Genomic DNA, 19,742 nt, shown 5'->3' on the forward strand with positions numbered 1-19,742 from the left:
ATGTTACCCTCTTGGCTAAAATATTCTTGTGAAAAATTTATTAGTTTTATAGACATTCATATCTATAGACAGCTTAAAATGATATTCAGGTATGATGAGCCATGATATTCTTAACATGGTACATACAATGTCAGAAGTTTATCCAAATTATTTATTAGAAAATTTAAAAATAAAATTTATTAGTTAGCCAAATATGGTTAGTAACCTAAGATGGAAATATAAACAGTATTTATGGTAGGAGAATGTTTGTGTAATCAATGTGGAATGAGATATTTCCATATCTCATTTTGGAGTAGAAAAAGTAATAATTTAAATTAACGTATTACAATGAATACACATGTGGGGTGTGTGTGTGTGTGTGTGTGTGTGTGTGTGTGTGTGTGTGTGTGTGTGTGTGTGTGTGAGTGTTCTTTGTTCCCAAATTTTGTTTAGAATTTTAACCAAACTAAATATGGAATGGAGATGATTAAAAATGGTAACAATTAAGGCAAAGTGTAAAGACTTCAAATAAAAGGTTGAAAGGTAATAGAAATTCTTTGATAACAGAAACTCCTGGACCCTAGGTGAGTTAATAGTGCATCTTGTTCAAGCATATATTATGATGATTTTACAACACTTGAATGTCTTGGGGAGTGGTATCCCAAAAATTGAAGTGATGAAGTAAAAATAAAATGTTAATGCCAAACCATATTTAATTAACCAGTTCTGAGAGATTTGATTAAATACTGTTGGGTGCTGTTTCTTTGCAACATATTAGAATTTTTAAATATAAAATTACATTAGTAGGTTTTACTACTAAACATACAAAAACATACTGGGGTTACATGCAAAATTTGTTGGTAATTGTTGAAGGGTGTTGAATAAAATTGAATGTTGTCAGAGTATTCTTAACTTTTCAACAGTTAATATCCTTAAAAATTAAAGGGCTTAAAGTAAAAATAAAAGCTATATCTTAAAGCTCTCTCAATTAACTAGTTACCATAAATAACTAAAAGTATAATAAAAAAACTATATTAAGAGCAGTTGATAAACTCTGGTTATCTGTGTATTTCAGTGGAATATAATTTTCCTTTAAATAGATAACTACATGTTGTTGAAATTTGATAGCGGCCAGTGAGTACATCAGTTGATATCATTTTAAAAAAAGAGGAGTTAAGATAAAAGAACCATCATATCAAAAGTTACAGAATTTGCTGATATGGCAGAAGTATTGCATGTTTTTTTTAAGGTAGCAAGGATTTTGATTTATAGTGTTTGGAAAATGTTGAGAATTGGAGTTTAGTAAAGTTTAAAAAACTAGATTAATGATTTTTCAATGATTCAGAATTAATTAATGAAAGAAAGGGTAGAAGACAAAAACTACTATATGAGAGACAAATATAGAATTTTTAAAGTAATTAACTAAAATTTTAGATGCAGAAAATGTAAAAATAAAAAGTGCACTACAAATTCAAAAAAAGGTGGCATAATTAATATTATGGTTTTAATTATTATAATAATGTTATTTTCCAGGCATTATCTGATATATGTAGTCGACTGAAACCTTCAAGAGAAATATCGCCATGGATTCCATATAGTGATATAAATAGTGTGATTGCAAAGATGCTTTTACATCTTACTAGGTAAAATAATTTTTTTTAATTTTATTTATGATTAAACAAATATAAACATGATGTCATAAAGTAAAATTTGTTGGTAAATGTTTGGGGGTGAATATCTTCAGGGGGTTTGGTAGATAGTTTCTTTGGAGTCAATTTCTCAAAATCTCATAACCCAACTTTAAATTAAGTTCAGTACATGCAAACATATAGCTTACAATTTTTTTTTTAAATAAATGCTCCCAAATTCTCCGTTTCTGCAAAAATTGAAAAATCTGTCATTTTATTTATTTCATATTTTTTAACCGACATTTTTTTATATCTTCCTCATCATACTAGTAGTACAAGTAACCCAAAAAATACTTTGTGAGCTATATTAGGGTTGGGGGAGCCAATCACAGTTAAAAGATATCAGTTTTTTAAAACTTTTTTAGTTTACAAACTTCAGTAACAACAATAATAATAATAATACAATAAAATTTCACCATAACTCACCCCTACCCACAAAAAATAAATCTTAGGTAAATTTTTATTAGTTGTATATTTTTCAACGGTTTTTTTAGTGTTTTCCATTTAATGTAGACAAATCAAAAATGTTTCTTGGAAGATGATTTTGAGGCTGCGGAAGTAGGTAAAAGTAAAAAATATTGATTTTTTAAAACTTTTTTCATGTATCATTATTTTTCCACTATATAACAATAAATAACTAATATAAAAACTTTGTAACTAGTATAACAACTTTGTGTCAGCTTTTTTTATGACATTTGTTTGATACCTTATCATATGTAAATGTATATGATTTTTTTAACCAGTTTATAGATGTTAAAAAACATTTCTCTTTTTTTATAAATTATTGGTAAAAATTTTAGTTAGCTTGTTCCATTTAAGATGATGAAACAAATTCCAAAATATTTAAAAATAAAGTTAATTTTTGGTTTTATAAAAATACAAAAATAGATCTAAAAATTCCCTTCCCCCATTTACAGAGATTTATTTTTGCTAAGTGATTCTATTTACTGTGGGATTCTTTATTTATTTGTATGCAAGAAAGGAGTTACAGTATGTTCTAATAAGCTTTATCCAAGTTGGTAGTATTTTTTCTAGGTTAAACAAAACCAATGAAGTGAGAAGTAAAATATTTTTTTTAAAAACTGCCCTTAAAATATGTTTTAAGCCATTTACATATACTTTAAAAATTTGAAATATGTTTATACTCCTATTCAGCTAGCAAAATGACTGAATGATTTATAGTTTAGTTGAATAGTTTTTTATATACATATCACACAATTCTGAAAATGGACAAGGTTGTTTTTTAGATTTCTTTTCTGTTCTGAAGTGGCTCTTTACTTTCTGTAGGAAAAGCAGTTCTTGCTTCAGTATACATGGAAGAAAGTTTACACAAAATTGTTGATTTATAATGGTGTTGTTACCATCTGCATAATAATGTCCCAAACTTCCAGGAGATTATGAGCCTTCATTTCATGTACTGGTCTTGACTTTTCCTCTGTGGTTGTCATTACTCATCTTCTGCTTCTTTTTCTGATCCTTTATCCCTGTTTCCCTATTTTTGTTTCTATTGGTGTAGGTCTGAAACTAACAAGTCCATGCTGAGATGCCATGAAAATTGCGCGTCTTTAATGTTTACTGCTTGCAGAGTTGCCACTGAACCATCCTCTCATTTCCTATCTGAGAGCTCCACAGAAAGCCTAATGCAAGAAATACCTATTTGATATAGTTGGGTCTCCTACTCTGTCCTAATATTCAGTTAAAAGTAAATATTTCTAAATAGGCAACTATCATATTTTATACCAATATGAATTTTTAATTCCAGCTTGTTAAAATGTGTAATTATTCTTATTTTTTTCCTGTTTTTTTAAGTGGTTGCAGGTTTCCTGGTTCATTAAATGTAGATTTGAATGAGTTGGCTACAAATATGACTCCATTTCAAGGTCTTCATTATTTAACATCCAGTTTTTGCCCTCTTGAGCCAGATACTACATTCCTCAAGTAAGTGTCTTATAGTTTGTAATATCTATGCTACATATGTATTTATGTGATTTAAATATAACAGTTATCCATAGGTTCATCGGTTTAAATATAACAGTTCTAATGACAGGATGTTATAAGTTCAGAGTTAAATTTTTGTGGTTCCTTTTCGATAACGTAAAGAAATTACATTCTAATCCGTTGTCTCATTTTTCATTATTCATGTAATGAGTAAATAATTATTCATATAATGACTGTACTAGCCATAGGCTGTACAATGATGTACATCGACATAAAATGATGAAAAACCTAACTACTTAAAATATTTTGAATTTTCTGCCTTCTATGGTTTTATTTCATTTGACAGTAAATTAAAGATACACATAACATACTCATATAAATGCTTTCACATTAATTTATGAAAAAATCAATACATCATCTTTTCACCTTATAACATATTTTTTTAAATACTTTTGAAACTTATATTTATGATCACTCAAAGGTTTTGGGTTAATATATTTTGTACACCATAATTTAGTCAATCCAGTCTGCTTAACATAAACTCTTATTGGTATACTTTCAGTGGATGTCATTCTGTAACATCAAGTATGAATTTTCAGTTGTCTTATATTTTAAGTTCATTTATCAATGGTATTCAGGAGATATCCATGGTATCTGTCATCATTTAATTCAGAGTATGAATTAATTGTAACCATTAATTTGTCTAATTATGGATCTGTTGTGATGTTAATTTCTTTTCTGGATTTCTCTAAAAACAATCCCTATTGCTTGACTGACATTTTTTATCAAATGTTCTATTAGGTTATGGTTACTGTCAACTAGATTACAACCTATCTTGATTTTACTGAATGTATTGCTATTGATAGCATGGAGGAAAATTGTCCAAAATGTAGTAAATGAACATAAAATCTCTTGTGCACTTATGTAAGAAACGCACATACACAATATTCTTCCATAAAGTTTTATGTTGAGTTATAACCACCAAAAAAAGAATTCTCCATCAAAATGAATATTTATTATCAGAAATATGAACTTTAAGAAATCAGAAATATGAACAGGATTACATACATCAACCTCTTCAGTGTGAAATAAAAAATAAAAATAGGTCTGTAACACATTTCATAAAAGTTTTTTTAACAGTTTATACCAATTAAAGGCTAGAGTTGGTGTTAAAACCCATTTTGTAACAGTTTATATTCTAACTGATGTAGGTTTTTTTAATATTCCAAGCTTTTTGTGACTGTCTATCTCAAATAGCTCCCTCCATTTTGATTCTGTCTGTCTGTAGTCTTTTAGATTTCACCACTTTCTTCTTCTTCTCTGTCCAAAGCACTTCTACGGTGTTAATTTTTTTTTTTGTGTACTATTCATTTATCTGATCCTTATCATTTTCAATATCCTTCCTTCTTTATCTATTCTGTTCCATCATAGTAATCTTTTAACTTACATGGAAGTGATGTGTAACTCAAACATCATGTCTTCCAATCTTCAAATGAAAATGTCATTATAATCATAAATATTGTTAAATTGTCATTTTTATTGTTAAATTGAAGAGAGGATTTAAATACATTGTTTACTTATCTCTTACATGGGGTGGTCAAAAGAAAAAGTTTAGGTCTGAATTTCTTTATAGCATTACTAACATCTACCGGAGCAAAGCCTTCACTTTGGTACAGCAGATGATGTTATAAAAAACACTACTCATAGGTTCCACCAAGTAGTATTATACGGTTTCTGTTGCTCTCAAAGAGGAATGTGTGCATTACTCTTTGTTAAAAATTAAAAATAGATGTGAAGAAAGAATAATGTACAGCAATAAAATTATGATTTAATCCTATTTTCTGGATGCAGATATGATAGGAATAAAGAAGTATGGGAATCCAGCCTTGACTCACTTAAACATTATTTGATGCATGTAAGTTCTGAAGGAGAGAGAGAGAGAGAGTTGGATGTAAAAAATGTTGGAATGTTGTTGGAAATGTTTGAATATTGTTGGATTCAATTTGCTGGACTGTTTATAGTATACATAAATTTATTAAAAACATTATTTGTTATATAATTAGTTTTTTATCATCTAAAATATATTTCTTTTAATTCTAGGCAAGCAGATTTGTTTACATCCGTCTGCAGTAGATCCAATCAATTGTTAAGAATAGATCCTTTTGCTGGGACTATTCTCTCAGCAACATTATTATGCCGCGGAGACATGTCGTTATCTGCTTCTCGAGAATATGTTAATAAGTAAATAATATTAGATTATTGATAATAAGTTAAGATTTATTCATTTAACATCAATATGACACTAGTACCATTCTTCTGGAATCTTAAAATTAATTAATACTTTAGTATTACATATAATAATATCATTACATTAAATAGTTTTATCTCATTTTTTTAGATACTTGCCTTTTACACCTTGTATAAAAGTAATCTTTAAAACAACAGTAAATACTTGAAATTATTCATTCTATGTAATTTTATTTATTGCAAATTATAATTTTTAAAATTAATTTTTTATAAGTGGAGTCAAAATTTAACATCACATCTAATACATTTATAAATGTGACGTTAAACAAAATTATGATGAATCAAAATGGGTTTTTTTTTACACACATAATGTTATTATAACTACAGTTGGGATTAGTCTGCTAGATTCATGGCAGAATAGTCTTCAAAATGTTACTAGCCAAAATTTTGGCTTCTAAAGCTGTAATAAAAAAAAAATTTTGCCCAGAAATACAACCTAATACTTGCATGTAAAAATCAACTTGATTTAGATCTAAAGTTGATTTCTAAAGTGATTAATTATTATATAGTTATCTTTAACTAATTATATTTTTTCATCCAATTAAGTCAGTTACTTTTTATTTTAAAAAAAACTTTTAGATGTATTATATATTTAAAAAAAATATTATCTCACCTTTTTTTTATATAACCCCTCAATATAGACCGTAAATCTGAAGAGGTAAAGAATAGTAGCATTCTTGACAAAAGAATGCCAATCACCCTTACCACATCAAGGTCATGAATATAATCGATACTGAAAACTTTAAAAAATAAAAATAATTATAAAGGACTATAACTTTCAAGTTGGTTTTAACTTTTAAGTATTAAAGGAAAGTATAAACAGAAGTAAATAAACTCATGAATAAAAATACTTTTCTATATTACTGTAAAGCTACTTTGAAAACAGCTGCAGTTTCCTCTCACTTAAGTGGTTTACAGGCTTGAATTTTTTTTCTGCATAAAATATCTATTTAGGTATGTAGTAGATTTACTGCGGTAGTCCCATCCCAAAAAAAGAAAACAGTCTCTTATTTAATTACAACTTTTACACTGAGTTTTATTTAGTTATTCAAGAGTGTATGGTGGACTGGTTGTCCAATTCCTTAATTTCTTGTCATATATTAGAAACCATATTCTGCAATTTGGATGTTGGGAACAAATGGATAATTAATCCTCTCCCCAAAAAACAGCCCAGTCTAGGATGAATAAATAATTTTATTAAATATTTCAATATAAAATAATACAAAATCTTTTCTTATATATTCCATGGGCAAACTTTGGATTTTTCACACACAACTAATTGATGTACCATTTCCATATACAAGCTTTTAGATCTCATATGAACTACATTAACTACAAAAGAAAAAAATATTTCAAAGTGAAATATATTATGATAAATAGTAAGTGCTACAATGTTACATTAGTGTTAAATTAAATGTTACTAAAAATAATTTTTTACATTCTTTTTCATTTTTTTCATGGTTATTCTTTAACTACTAGTATTATATTTTTTACCATGTTATTAAAGCTCCGTCTTATTAGTTAGAATTATTGTATACTATTTCGGAAGGGGTCAGTGTCTGTAAAAAATTTAGCTTAATAATGAATTTTTCTTGGAAAAAAAAATCTTAATTTTACTACTACTTAATAAATTGTTGGTGTGTAATTTAATTTAATGTAATAGTCAATAACACTCCTAATACCAAAATTTGTCATTTCTTCTTTCAGGTTTTATAAAAAAGCACAACTTGTGTCATGGAATCAAAATGGTGTCAAGACTGGTCTTTGTTCTTCTCCTTTGCCTGGTTATTCCAAATCAGTATTATGTCTTACCAATTCTACTTCCATGTCTAGATTTTTCCGGGAATCTCTTATACAGTTTAATAAATTATATAAGAAAAAGGTATTATTTTATTAATAAAATAGTTACTGGTTATTTTAAATAACTTGATAAAAACAGTATATATCTTTTAAAATAGAATATTTCATATTTTATTGAGTTTTAAGAATAAATAATGGAGCCTTTGTAATTTTAGAAAACCAATACAATTCAATGGAAAGTTTATCTTGCTTGATTTCTATTAATTCTGAGGTATTAAAGGATTGTTAAACAAAACTGTGAACTGAGATTTGTTTCGCTGAGGTAAACCTTTTGTATCAAAAAATTCATTAAAATTTTTAGTCTTAAAAAAAATAGAGATTTTATGTCTAATAACATTAGAATTTCTTCTTCCTGCTTCCTCATTCTGGTAATTATAGAGATTAGTTTTCATTCAAAAGATCATAAAAATGTAAACTGATAAAAGTTGTTACCTAACTTTCGTAAGTAGAAGTTAAAGTAATTCTTAGACCACATTAGAATTTTTTTTTAGTCCTAATAGACTTCTCTAATGCTCTTCTGATATAATTTTTTATTTATGCAATGTCCTTGCTTTCAACTAATACAGATATGCCAACAAACGAAGACACCTGAATTTGAGATAATTCTGTAACTAACATAAAAAAAAATGCTAATATTTTTCCAAATAAAAATTTTATCTCTTTTACATTACTTGATTAATTACTTTGTTAAATAATTACCACAGTATTTACATTTTTTAGAAAAATAAAAAATAAAAGCACATCGTTTTTTATAATAAACTACAACTTAAACTCAGGAAAATGTCTTGTTTTATTAATCAAGCTATAACCCGTTAAAAAACTTTGGTAGGTGGTAATGTCATCAGTAGTAAAATTTAGGTCTTTTGTTTGAAATTAATTCCTAAGTAAGAGAAGAGCCCATATTTCTACATGACAGCATCAACAGTACATATTACAGCTTCAGTACAGATAACAATTACCATTAAAAATCACAACTCACTTCCAATTTGGTTAATGCTAAAATATTTCTAAATAATTTTTAACTACGAATTCATGATTTAAATTTTCTTGATTAAAACATTTCAATACTGATTTATTCCAATAAATAAGTAAAAAAATATAGTAAAAATGAAGACCTAAGAATTTAAGACCAAAGTTTAAAAAACAATATTTTGAAGGCAATGAAAGGTTGATATTCACAAAATATGTATTGATACTTGTTATTAGGCTATTACCAGTGATTAAAGTGAGTGAAGTGTTACAATATGCTGATGATAAAACATTGATACCACCCAATAAATATTATGTAGTTCAGAATCTCATTTCACTGTAACAGGTAGATCATTATTGATAATGCTGATGACAACCACCACCTTGTTTTTAAGGGTTAGAAGGAAAATATGTATGCAACTGAATGCTCTTTTGAAATGTGTGCAACATATTTGGTCTTTACCACCATCATAGCACTCTGATGCTATGGTGGTATGTAGTTAACAAGATACTAAAGAAACACATTAGAGGTAGATACTTGTGTACATATGCATTCAATTATTCAATATTTCATTTGATGTAATTTAGGAATGAATGAAAATAAATCAATTTTACTTACTCCCAGGGCCATCTATATCCAAGTTAACATCAGATCCCCTCCATGTGGGCAAGTCCCTCATCATCCTCAGCAGCTCCAACCGTTTACAAATCCACCCTCACCTGGTCCACATCTCTGTCTTGGTCTTCCACCGGGTCGCCTTCCTTCAGGATTATTCTTCATCACTTACTTCAACAAACAATCCTTCCTTCCCTGTTAGAACATGTCAAGCCCAATGGATTCTTCTGCACTTAATTTCACTTACTATATCTGCACTCCTGCACAGGTCCCCATTATATCTTCTATTATGTCTATGATATCACCCTATTATGTCTTCTTCTACATTCCCTCTGTCCACATGTAGGTCCGAATATTTTCCACAGTATCTTATTCTCATATACTATGAACTTTTTTCTTCATTTTTATTCATTCTCCATGTTTCACTCCATACAGCAACACTGGGCAGATTATTATGCTGTACAGTCTAATTTTTTACTTATTTGATAAGGATTTTCAGGACAACATTCTATTGCATGCATATAAGCATCTATTCACTCATTTCAGTCTAGTTTGTATTCCTGGTTACTCCTATTCTCACTAGATATAATTACTTCAATGTTCTTAGATTGGTCAACTTCCTTAAATTCGTGTCCATCTACTCATAGAGGGCCTTCCCTTTGATTTGGGTTTCTTTTATAATGCATGTACACTTAGTTTAGATATCATTTGTCTTTAATTCCATTTTTGCTGTTTCTCTTATAAATATTTTAGTTAGTGTGCTTACATCTTCCAGACTTTTTGCAATTATCACTACATCATCCATGGATGCATTATAACAACATTATTATAAATATTACAATATTTGCAATATTTTGATTCCAATCCCAACACACAGGTCCATCTCTGCCACCTTCTCTAGTGCTTCCTTCATGTCAATATTGAACAGGACTGGGGAGAACCCATTTCCTTATCTGGCTCCCATGTTTAAAATAAACTAAAGGAAAATAAAAGACTCAGAAACACGTCCATTAACCCATACTTAGCCCCCTGACTCTGTAACACTAATTTTAGCTAGGTTTATCAATTTTTTGGGGAATCCAAATCTATCTAGCTTTGTTCTTAGTCTTTCTCTAATTATGGTGTCACAGGCATTTTGAAAATTAATAAAGACTGCATAGAATTTTTCATTAAACTCCCAGTATTTGGACACAATTTCTTTTATTATGAATATTGATTCATTTTAGCTCTACTGTCGTTGTAGAAAATCAGGTGGGTTTCATCTTCATGAAACCTGCCTGATTTTCTAGGATTATTTCACTTTTGTAAGGTTGTAGATGATTCAGAATAATTTTGGAAACAACCTTATAAGGGATGCTAAGGGGTGAGATACCTCTGAAGTTACCATATTCTTCTTTTCCCCCCTTGTTTATGGGTACAACTATTGCTTCCTGCCATTAGTTGGCATTTCCTCCTTTTCCCAGATTTTCAATATTATTTCCTTTCTTCAGTACTTCTGCTGTTACTCCATCTTTCCTAGGTGCTTTGTTGTTTTTTAGTGCCTTCACTGAATCTTTCACTTCTTCTCTAGTTGGTGGTTCTACATTGGGTTGCACATGATAGTAGCCAATCACATCGCTTTGATCTGGAGTAGCACCTTGTTACTCCACATTCAGTAGATCACAAGAGTACTCTCACCATCTTTCCAGAACTTGTTGATTTTCAGTTACCAGGTGGTCTTCTCTGTTCTTCACCCCATAGGGCTGTGGGGTGAATCCTTTTTTGAAGAACCTTATTTTCCTATAGAAGTCTTTTGCATTATTTTGTTATATCAAATAAGCTATTTATAGTTGAATAAATAGCTTATTCAACTAACTTGTTGAATAAGCTATTTATGTACAATCGCCTTTTCCTCCCCAACAGTTTGTTGGTCTCTATTTGACTTACTGTGTAATCTTCTTTATTTCCACACTGTTGCTATTCAACCAAGCATTTTTCCTTTTAACTTGTTCTTCTACCATTTGCTCGCATTCCTGGTCAAACCCAGGTTTTTTGTTTATTTTCTTTTTTTTTGACACACACTTCTTCCACTGTATATAAAACAGCTTTTTTAAAATTGACCCAAATACTATCTGTATCTTCACTGCTTCCCACATCCCCCGGAATCATAAACCTATTTTCAAGTTTGAGTTTGAATGCCTCAGCCATGTGGTTATTTGCAAGTCTTTCAGTGTCTATTCTTCTCTCATTTCCTTCTTCCTTTCTTATCTTGATGGCTACTCTTTGGGTCACTTTGACTAAAATCAATGAATGGTCAGTCTCACATTCTACGCTTCTGACACTTCTACCATCTGCTATACTGCTTTTGTGTCATGATCGACAAGCACATGGTCAGTTTGGATTTTAGTCACTCCATCTGGTGATATCCATGTCTATTTATGAATGTCTTTTCTTGGGAACATTGTACTAGATATTTTAAGGTCATTTGCCATTGCAAGGCTTAGCATTTAAGTTCTGTTGTCATTTGATCTCTGGTGCATGCTGTCATTTCCAATAGTTGGCCTCCAAACCTCCTCTCTACCAAATTTGGCATTTGCATCTCCCAGGATAATTTTCATTTTGAAACTTGGTAACTTTTCCACCAGTTCATCAAGAAGTTCATAGAAATTATTTTTCTCTTCATCCTCTGGCTCCTTAAGTTAGTACATAAAGACTGATTAAGAATATATTCTTAAACGTTCCTCTTAGTCTAATATTGCACATTCTATAATTTATTGCTTCAAAATCATGACCGGACAGAACAGAACTTGACAAAACAGAACACTGAAAAAACAGAAGAGTGAAAGAATAGAACAGTGAAGAAATAGAACTATGAAAACAAAAAACAGAATAAGGAAAAAACAGAACATATCATATCTACATTCGTCTAATTTCAGTTGATTAAAGAAATATAGTATTATTTTTTGACTCTTGAAGGGAATAATTAGAGAAATACTTATTTTATATTATAATTAGATTTTCTAATGAAATTTATTTAAGATCCCCGACACAAAACATGTGTTTAAATAAAGTAAAGAACATATAAGTAATATTATATTTTATATTTATTATTAAAGTAATTTTTTTTATTAATTTTGTATTTAATAGTTAATATTTATACCATAATGGCAGAACAGGGAAAAACAAATAACCATTATTATTTTTATTTTGTCATTTTAGTTCATTTTTGTATAAATACTAAATTAATGGTCTGATGTCTTAAAATATAATCAGTAGTATGATTTCACTGAATCTGATGAAGTTATTCTATAAAAAACAATATTTCCATTAATTATATTGTTCAAGTTTTTACCGAATTAAAATTAAAATATCAAACAGTAACTTTCATAGTTTTTACTTAAGATTTAATAAATGAGCAATTATTATTATATATTTTTAATAATTTTTTGATAAACCAATATTGTAATTCCTGAATTCTTGATTATTATTTTTTGGTTTTTTTTAAATTATAATTATCTAACCTAAAGTACACAGATCTGAAGATGAGGCTAAACAAAGCCGTGAAATGTCATTAAATAGCATAAATAAATAAATGTGGGTTTTAATTATGCAGAATTGTTAATAGAATACAACTGTATGCAAATTTTAAAAATACCATAAGAAGATTTTCTTTGGCCGGACTTATTGCTGAAAATGTTTGATGTTACTACGCCTTTATTCAAATATTAATCACTTTGTTTATTATCAACTGATTTTAATAAATGTAGGTTTTAATTATGCAAAATTGTTGATAGAATATCATGGTATAAAAATTGTGAAAATGCCATAAGTAGATTTTCTTTGGTCGGACTTATTGCTGACAGTTGTCTATGTTATGAAGACGAAATGAAAATTAAAAAATTCAAACTGAGAATCTGTGATGTGATCACAGGTAGTTTTTTCATTTCTTGGAAAAACAAATTAAAATCCATGTAATGGCTTCATGGAATTATTAATCCATAATCTTTCTAATAGGATTTTAAGAAAGTTACCTGTATTTTATTGTATTATTTTTTCAAAAACCAATCAAATATTTTAAAGAGTGTTTTGATAGTATTTAAATTTTGTAATTTTACTTACAGTTAAGTTTTTTCAACCTATAACATTCTATAACAATTCTTTTGATGATTGTATGTAAAGGTGTTTAAATTTCTAAATTGATTTTAACTTTATAATATAGTGTTTTTGGATTTATAAGCAAACGGTCTATTTGTATTTATACTAAAACCAAAGTGTTTTATCCCATTAGTTAAACAGTAGGTATGATTAAATAATAAGTTTAATAATAAACATCTTTTTCTTCCTCTATTCTGCAATTATAGCATAAAAATTAATGATTAAATAGAAAATAATTAAATAAAATACTTTGTTATTATTTGCGTTTGTTATTTTGTTTAAACACATGCTTTGTGTCAGGAATCCTAAATGAAATTCATTAGAAAATTTAATTATAATTATATTATATGAATAAGTATTTCTCTAATTATTCCCTTTAGAAGTCAAAAAATAAATACTGTATTTTTTTTAATCAATTTAAGTTAGACAAATGTAAATATGATATGTTCTGGTTTTTTTTCATAGTTCTTTTCTTCATGTTCTGTTTTGTCATACAACCCTTCAAAATATATTGCAGATTCCATTATTCTCTTACATATAGCAAATCCCACTCCACTGTAGTATCTATTACCATCACAGCCACTGTAATACAATACATACTTCTTGGTATTAATTTTCTTTGGTAGCAGCCATCATGTTTCCTGAAGTGCCACAACATCCTTGTTATACCTATTCAACTCCTCTGTCATTAGCTCCAAGTGAACCAGTATTCCATATACCAAGTAGCAATTGTTTAAATCTTATCCAGGTTGTCATCCTTGTTGGTGATTCATAACAATTTAGTTTTTTTGAGGCAGGTCGTTAGCCGAACACTCAACCCCCAGGCTGGAGGACCAGGGTATCTGTCTTACTCTGGTTTCTACCTCATGAAGACCCTACCGGTTACTAAACTACTGCCGGTGTAGCTCTTGAGGTAGTTGGAGCACGCAAGCCCACTTGCCATGGCAAGGCAAAGATACCATCGAGTAAATCAATTTTGTAAATTTTAAAATTAAATACTAAAAAAAATTTGATATTTACGATAGGTAATCATGACGATAGAACATTCATCATTAGTGAGATACTTAGTTATATAATTAACTTTTATCTCTCTGGAAATAACCATATAGATTACATCAGGAAAAATAAGATCTAATAGTCTTTCTCCAAGATTTACATAAAGGCTTGGTGACAATAAATTAATCAGGACAGTTTATCACTGATTGATAATCTCGTATATAAAATTCTCAATAATTTTGAGAATAAAAAAATTTAGAAAGATTTTTTACGCGATAAAGGAAAACCATTAGATAAATGGTAGGAATAGTGATAACTTACAGGCAAGCTTTTTTAAAAATTACAATTAATACAGTTTCTTCATTATTTATTTGTGTCACCTGTTGCAACCAATATAGTTAAAGGCAGTCTTATATAAGACAAAAGTTCATAATATATCTCCACTCTTTTGGGAAATATTGTTTATTATGAACCAATAATCTGGTATGAGCAGAGAGATTTTAAAAAAAAATTTAGATGAAATCATGGCTCAACAAATGGAATTGGAAGGTTATTGGAGATCCATAAATCATTATTTGAATGCAAGTCATTTTGTGTTTGGGCAAATTTTATTGTGAAATTACATTTTGACATTAGTACCTATTATAAGACAAAAATGTTTTAAAAGAATAAAGCAGTTCTCTAATTTAAAAGATATTTTTACTTAATTATATTTAGTTTCACATCTGACTCATCTGTTATCAGTAACACCTGACTCATCTGTTATCAGTATATATATATATATATATACTAGGCATCAGGTGAATGAAGAAGAAAGTATATTTGTATCAAATTTTTAAAAAAAGAAGAAATTTTGATTATATTTTTTGTGTTGTTCACCATTCAGTAGATTTTTACTTTTAATAAGAATAGCAAATATAATATAATATAATAAGAATAGCTATATTAAAGAGCAAACTATGGTGTTCATGTCAAAAATTGGATGTCAGGATTTTGCAAATCTTTATGTTTAAGGATCCAACTAGTTTAGACCAAAAAATATATGTATATATTTTTCAGCTTACGTATGTGTGTTACACTGACTGAGTTAGTATGTTACTGACAGTGTGTCACACTGCCTTATATCTCTGGATTGATCAAACTGATTTTCTTCAAATTTGGCTTACGTATTTATAAATACCAGGCTTGGCTGATAAATTTTGCACATATATGCATAGCATGGGAATGAAAAGAGACATTTGAATGAAATAAAAAATGAATAAAAGTACAATGCCTTAGCTACAAAATGCAGTATTTATTTTTCAATATAATCCTTGTTTATACTGATACACTTTTCCCAACGTGTGACAAGGTTTTGCATTCCATCACTGAAAAATTCTGGTGGACTTTCTCAGATCCAAGTCCCCACAGCTTCCTTCACCTCATCATCGGTGATATAATGATTACCTTTGAGATCCCTCTTAAGATGAGGGAAGAAGTGGAAGTCACATGAAGCAAAATCCAGTGAATATGGTGGATGTGGAATAGGCTCAAACTTCAGCTTGTGGTGAGCCTCTGTAGTGCCACTGCAGAGGCTCATTGCACGCCTGCAATGTGTGAAGCTGTGCATTGTCATGTTGCAAGATTATGGCATGGTGGTCTTTTGAATGCAACATAATCATCATATGAGGTGTTGTAACATCTTAATGTACCATTCGGAGTTCACAGTCATCCCATGTTCCAGATACTCAATCACATAAACAAGTTTGGCGTCCCAAAACACCATCAAAGGAGTTTCTTCGCCGCGGCTTGAGTTTTGAATTTTTAGGGTTTTGGCGATTCATAATGTCAGTATTCCATGCTTTGCTTTTTTTCTTTCAGGTTGTAATGATGTACCCAACTCTGCCCCCATAGTCACAATATTGAAAAGGACAGACATCGTTTCCTTTGGCATGATAGCGCTGTAAAGGTTCTTCACAGCGTTCAACACGATGCTGCTTGTGTTTTTCCGTCAGTTTGCATGGCACCATTATGCACAGATTTTACGGTAATCCAACTGCTCAGTAATTTGGCCTACTCATTCTTTAGATATGCCTAACTGAATAGCAGCAGTGTGTTGCTGAGTGATTTGCCGGTCACTTTGAAGAAAATCGTCCATCTCCTTTTGATTTTTCTCGTTGGTCACAGAAACTGGTCATCTACTGTGAGGTGTGTCCTCAGTTGTCACTTTACCAGCTTCATGTTCGCAAAATTTCAATGCTCACCTATTCACAGTACTCCTGTCAACAGTTTCACTATCATAAAATGCTTTTAAATGATGAAAAATATTCGTAGAATTCGCATTTTCTGCTGTTAAAAATTCAATCACTGCAGGTGTTGATATTGACTGTACTCGCCTCCATTTTAACTGCTACTGAAAACAAACCAGTAAACGGATTTCAACGTATTATCGCAGATTTATATTGGAGGATTTTAGCTATCATGTGCTGCCACGCCCAACTCGATTGTACATTTTGTTTCCGTGTAGTATGCTAGTGTGCAAAATTTATCAGTTGAGCCTCATATGTATATATATGGGACATTGATTATATTAATTTTTTTTTTAATTTGTTAAGGGTGTAAGGAAATATTAAAAAAAACCAATTTCAATTTTCTTCAGAGGCATTTTACATTTTAGAGAAAATTTTATTAAAGCAAATTTTTTACGTACAATGCATGTATAAGTAATCCAAAAAAAATATTTTCAAAAGTCAACTCCTTACTTCTTAAAATTGCAATACTGTATCTGTTTTTTGTTCTTTTGCTCTATCTCCCTTCAGTTTAATTTTTTTTTCATTTCTTGAGCTATCAAAAAATGTCTACAATTTGTTTAAATTATAAATCCCAGACCTAAGATGTAGAAAAAGTTTTTGCAAATTTTCTTTTCTTATTTTAGCCTTTATTAAATAAAGGTGGTGTTAGATTTAGAGAAAACTTTACTTAAGCAAATTTTTTAAGTTTAAAGTATAAATGAATATTTTTAGGAAAACTTTCTTAAAATTCATTCCCATCACAAAAAAATATATATTCTGTTTTTTGGTTGTAGCTCTTAATTTTTATTATTAAAAAAAATTTGGGTATTTTTCTTCATTACTTAAATAACTATTAGAATTAAAGTAACTTGACACTTGTGTTATACTTGGAACAAAAAATGAGAAGTAATTTTTTCATTACTTTCATGAAAATTACACATTTATAAAGTTATACTTCACCAGCGTAGCCAAGAAAGTCATGCAATATTTTGCCAGCTTTTTTATAACCTTCTAATATGATGCAAGAAACCAGCAGAAAGAACTAGTTATAGCATTATTTTTTATATTTCAGTATTAAAAAAGAAGTTAATATTATTCATATTTTAGTTTATTTTTTTTTAACTTTTTGATAATATTAAGATTTAAAATAATTGTTTATTTAAGATCAAAATCAATAATTTTTAAATGAAGTGTTGGTATTGCCCAAACTGGAGTAAATTGTGATTTAAAAAAAAATTCTCACCACTTCTAGGTACTTGATCATCTCTTATATTAACACATAACTTATGTGCATCTTAAAATCAGGTTTTACATCAGTGATAGTTTCCCATACTGTGCACTGTACTATTAATAACTGTAACATATTGTTGTTTGATCTGTGGAAATCCTTACTGTTCTTGTTTATCTTATTGTTCTTTCCTTACTGTTGAATTCATGCCATCATTCAAGAAAAAATGAAGTGTATCCTTCTCCTTTCACCCAGAGCTCACTCATATGCTTGTTTTGAGGCCTGTTCCTATGTATGGATTCCTTTTAGGCATCCATAACTAGTAACTGTTTATCAAATGAACACTATTTACTGTTTTTGTATACTGTACACTGTTTACTGTTTCGATAGTTAGATTGACAATTTATTCTTATTTCTCATTCTTTCTCTAAGATTCATCTTTTAGCAGAAAGGTTGCATTTTGTTTTGCGTTACAGAACAAAGAGTACCACATTTGTGATCATTATTCTTTCCTTGTGTACTTGTTTTTGGATATAATTTCAATCTTGACCACCATTATTGAGAAGGCACTAATCTAAGAGTGATTCTTCAACTTTTTAGTGTTAATATGTTCTTAACAAGAATCTTCATCATCCTCAGAATCAGTTATAGTCTTAACTTTTTCTTGGTATGAGTTTTTATATTTATGAATAACTTTCTGGCCATGTATATGAACTTTCTGGCTAGCATCTTCCAGAAGCACATGTAATTAATTTTACATGTGCAGGATCTTACACAAGCATATTTCCTTTAAGCCCAGATAAGACTTTTTAATTGATGGTAAATAAAAGTTGAAATGATTTGGCTACATGCAACAAAAAAAAAGTATTTGATGTTACAAACATACCTACCTTTTTTTCTAAGCATATTATATACAGTATTTTCATTATTATTGTCTGAAACACTTAAATATTGTTTTCTCTTATCACTTCGATTGAGTGTTAGTATATATAGGACACTCTTATATAAATTAGAGGACATTAAAAGATTCATTCTTTTATCTCTGTAAACCATTTTATTCTGTGTTTTAATTTTTACAGTGATAAATAGAATATAAATTAAATATTCAATTAAATTTATTTTTATATTTTTTTAGGCTCATGTTCACCATTATTTAAATGTTGATGGTTTTGATATTGAAGAATTTACTTTAGCAAATAATAGTATGTTGAATACATTAGACAGTTATGCGATATCATGCAATGCATTTAATGTTCCAAGAATAGAACTGGATTAAATGAATGAATTATGAAGAGTAATAAGAAAGTGCCAAAACATATTATTGTGAAATAACTGTTCACATTCTGAATTTAAGTTTATTATAAAAAATATTAATATTTTGTACTTAAAACATTTCTGAAATAAAATCAATAATGTAATTTTCAAAAAAGCTTTTTATTATTGTCCTATGTTATAAGTATGCATGTGATATGTTTTATTTTTTAGTAATATACTGTTTTTTTTATTTGTATAATGAAGTATATATATATACTCAGAGTGATTAAGAGGAGGAAAGGGAAATAATTTGGGAGCTAATTTTAAAGCTTGAAATAAGAAAAAAAGTTCATACAAACATTTGTTCAAAAACGCTTTGTTATCGTGTTAGCTGTGTCCTCAGCTAGTGAAAAATTTTGCCTGGATTTCAGTTTTAAGGCATTATAATAATGAATAAACGTGATGGTTTCTTATATTTTTTGAACATAAATGAATGTAAATTA

At 29.0% G+C, this 19,742-nt stretch overlaps 1 protein-coding gene across 2 annotated transcripts in view; it reads left to right on the forward strand.

The window, feature by feature from the left end:
- Positions 1–19,396, forward strand: part of LOC142322130 (tubulin epsilon chain-like) — an 81,146-nt gene extending 61,750 nt beyond the window's left edge. Inside the window, exons 6-10 of one of the 2 annotated variants that reach the window (XM_075360847.1) lie at positions 1,513–1,622; positions 3,477–3,605; positions 5,706–5,846; positions 7,620–7,794; positions 16,348–16,496. In XM_075360847.1, coding sequence (XP_075216962.1) covers positions 1,513–1,622; positions 3,477–3,605; positions 5,706–5,846; positions 7,620–7,794; positions 16,348–16,380 — 588 coding nt within the window. In that variant the 3' untranslated portion in view covers positions 16,381–16,496. Of the gene's footprint in view, positions 1–1,512; positions 1,623–3,476; positions 3,606–5,705; positions 5,847–7,619; positions 7,795–16,347; positions 16,497–19,120 lie in introns of those variants that run through there. The other variant, XM_075360846.1, reaches the window with a different exon arrangement.
- The last annotated feature ends 346 nt before the right edge of the window (positions 19,397–19,742 follow it).

This window comes from Lycorma delicatula, chromosome 3 (genome assembly GCF_047948215.1).
Source record: "Lycorma delicatula isolate Av1 chromosome 3, ASM4794821v1, whole genome shotgun sequence".
NCBI lineage: Eukaryota > Metazoa > Arthropoda > Insecta > Hemiptera > Fulgoridae > Lycorma > Lycorma delicatula.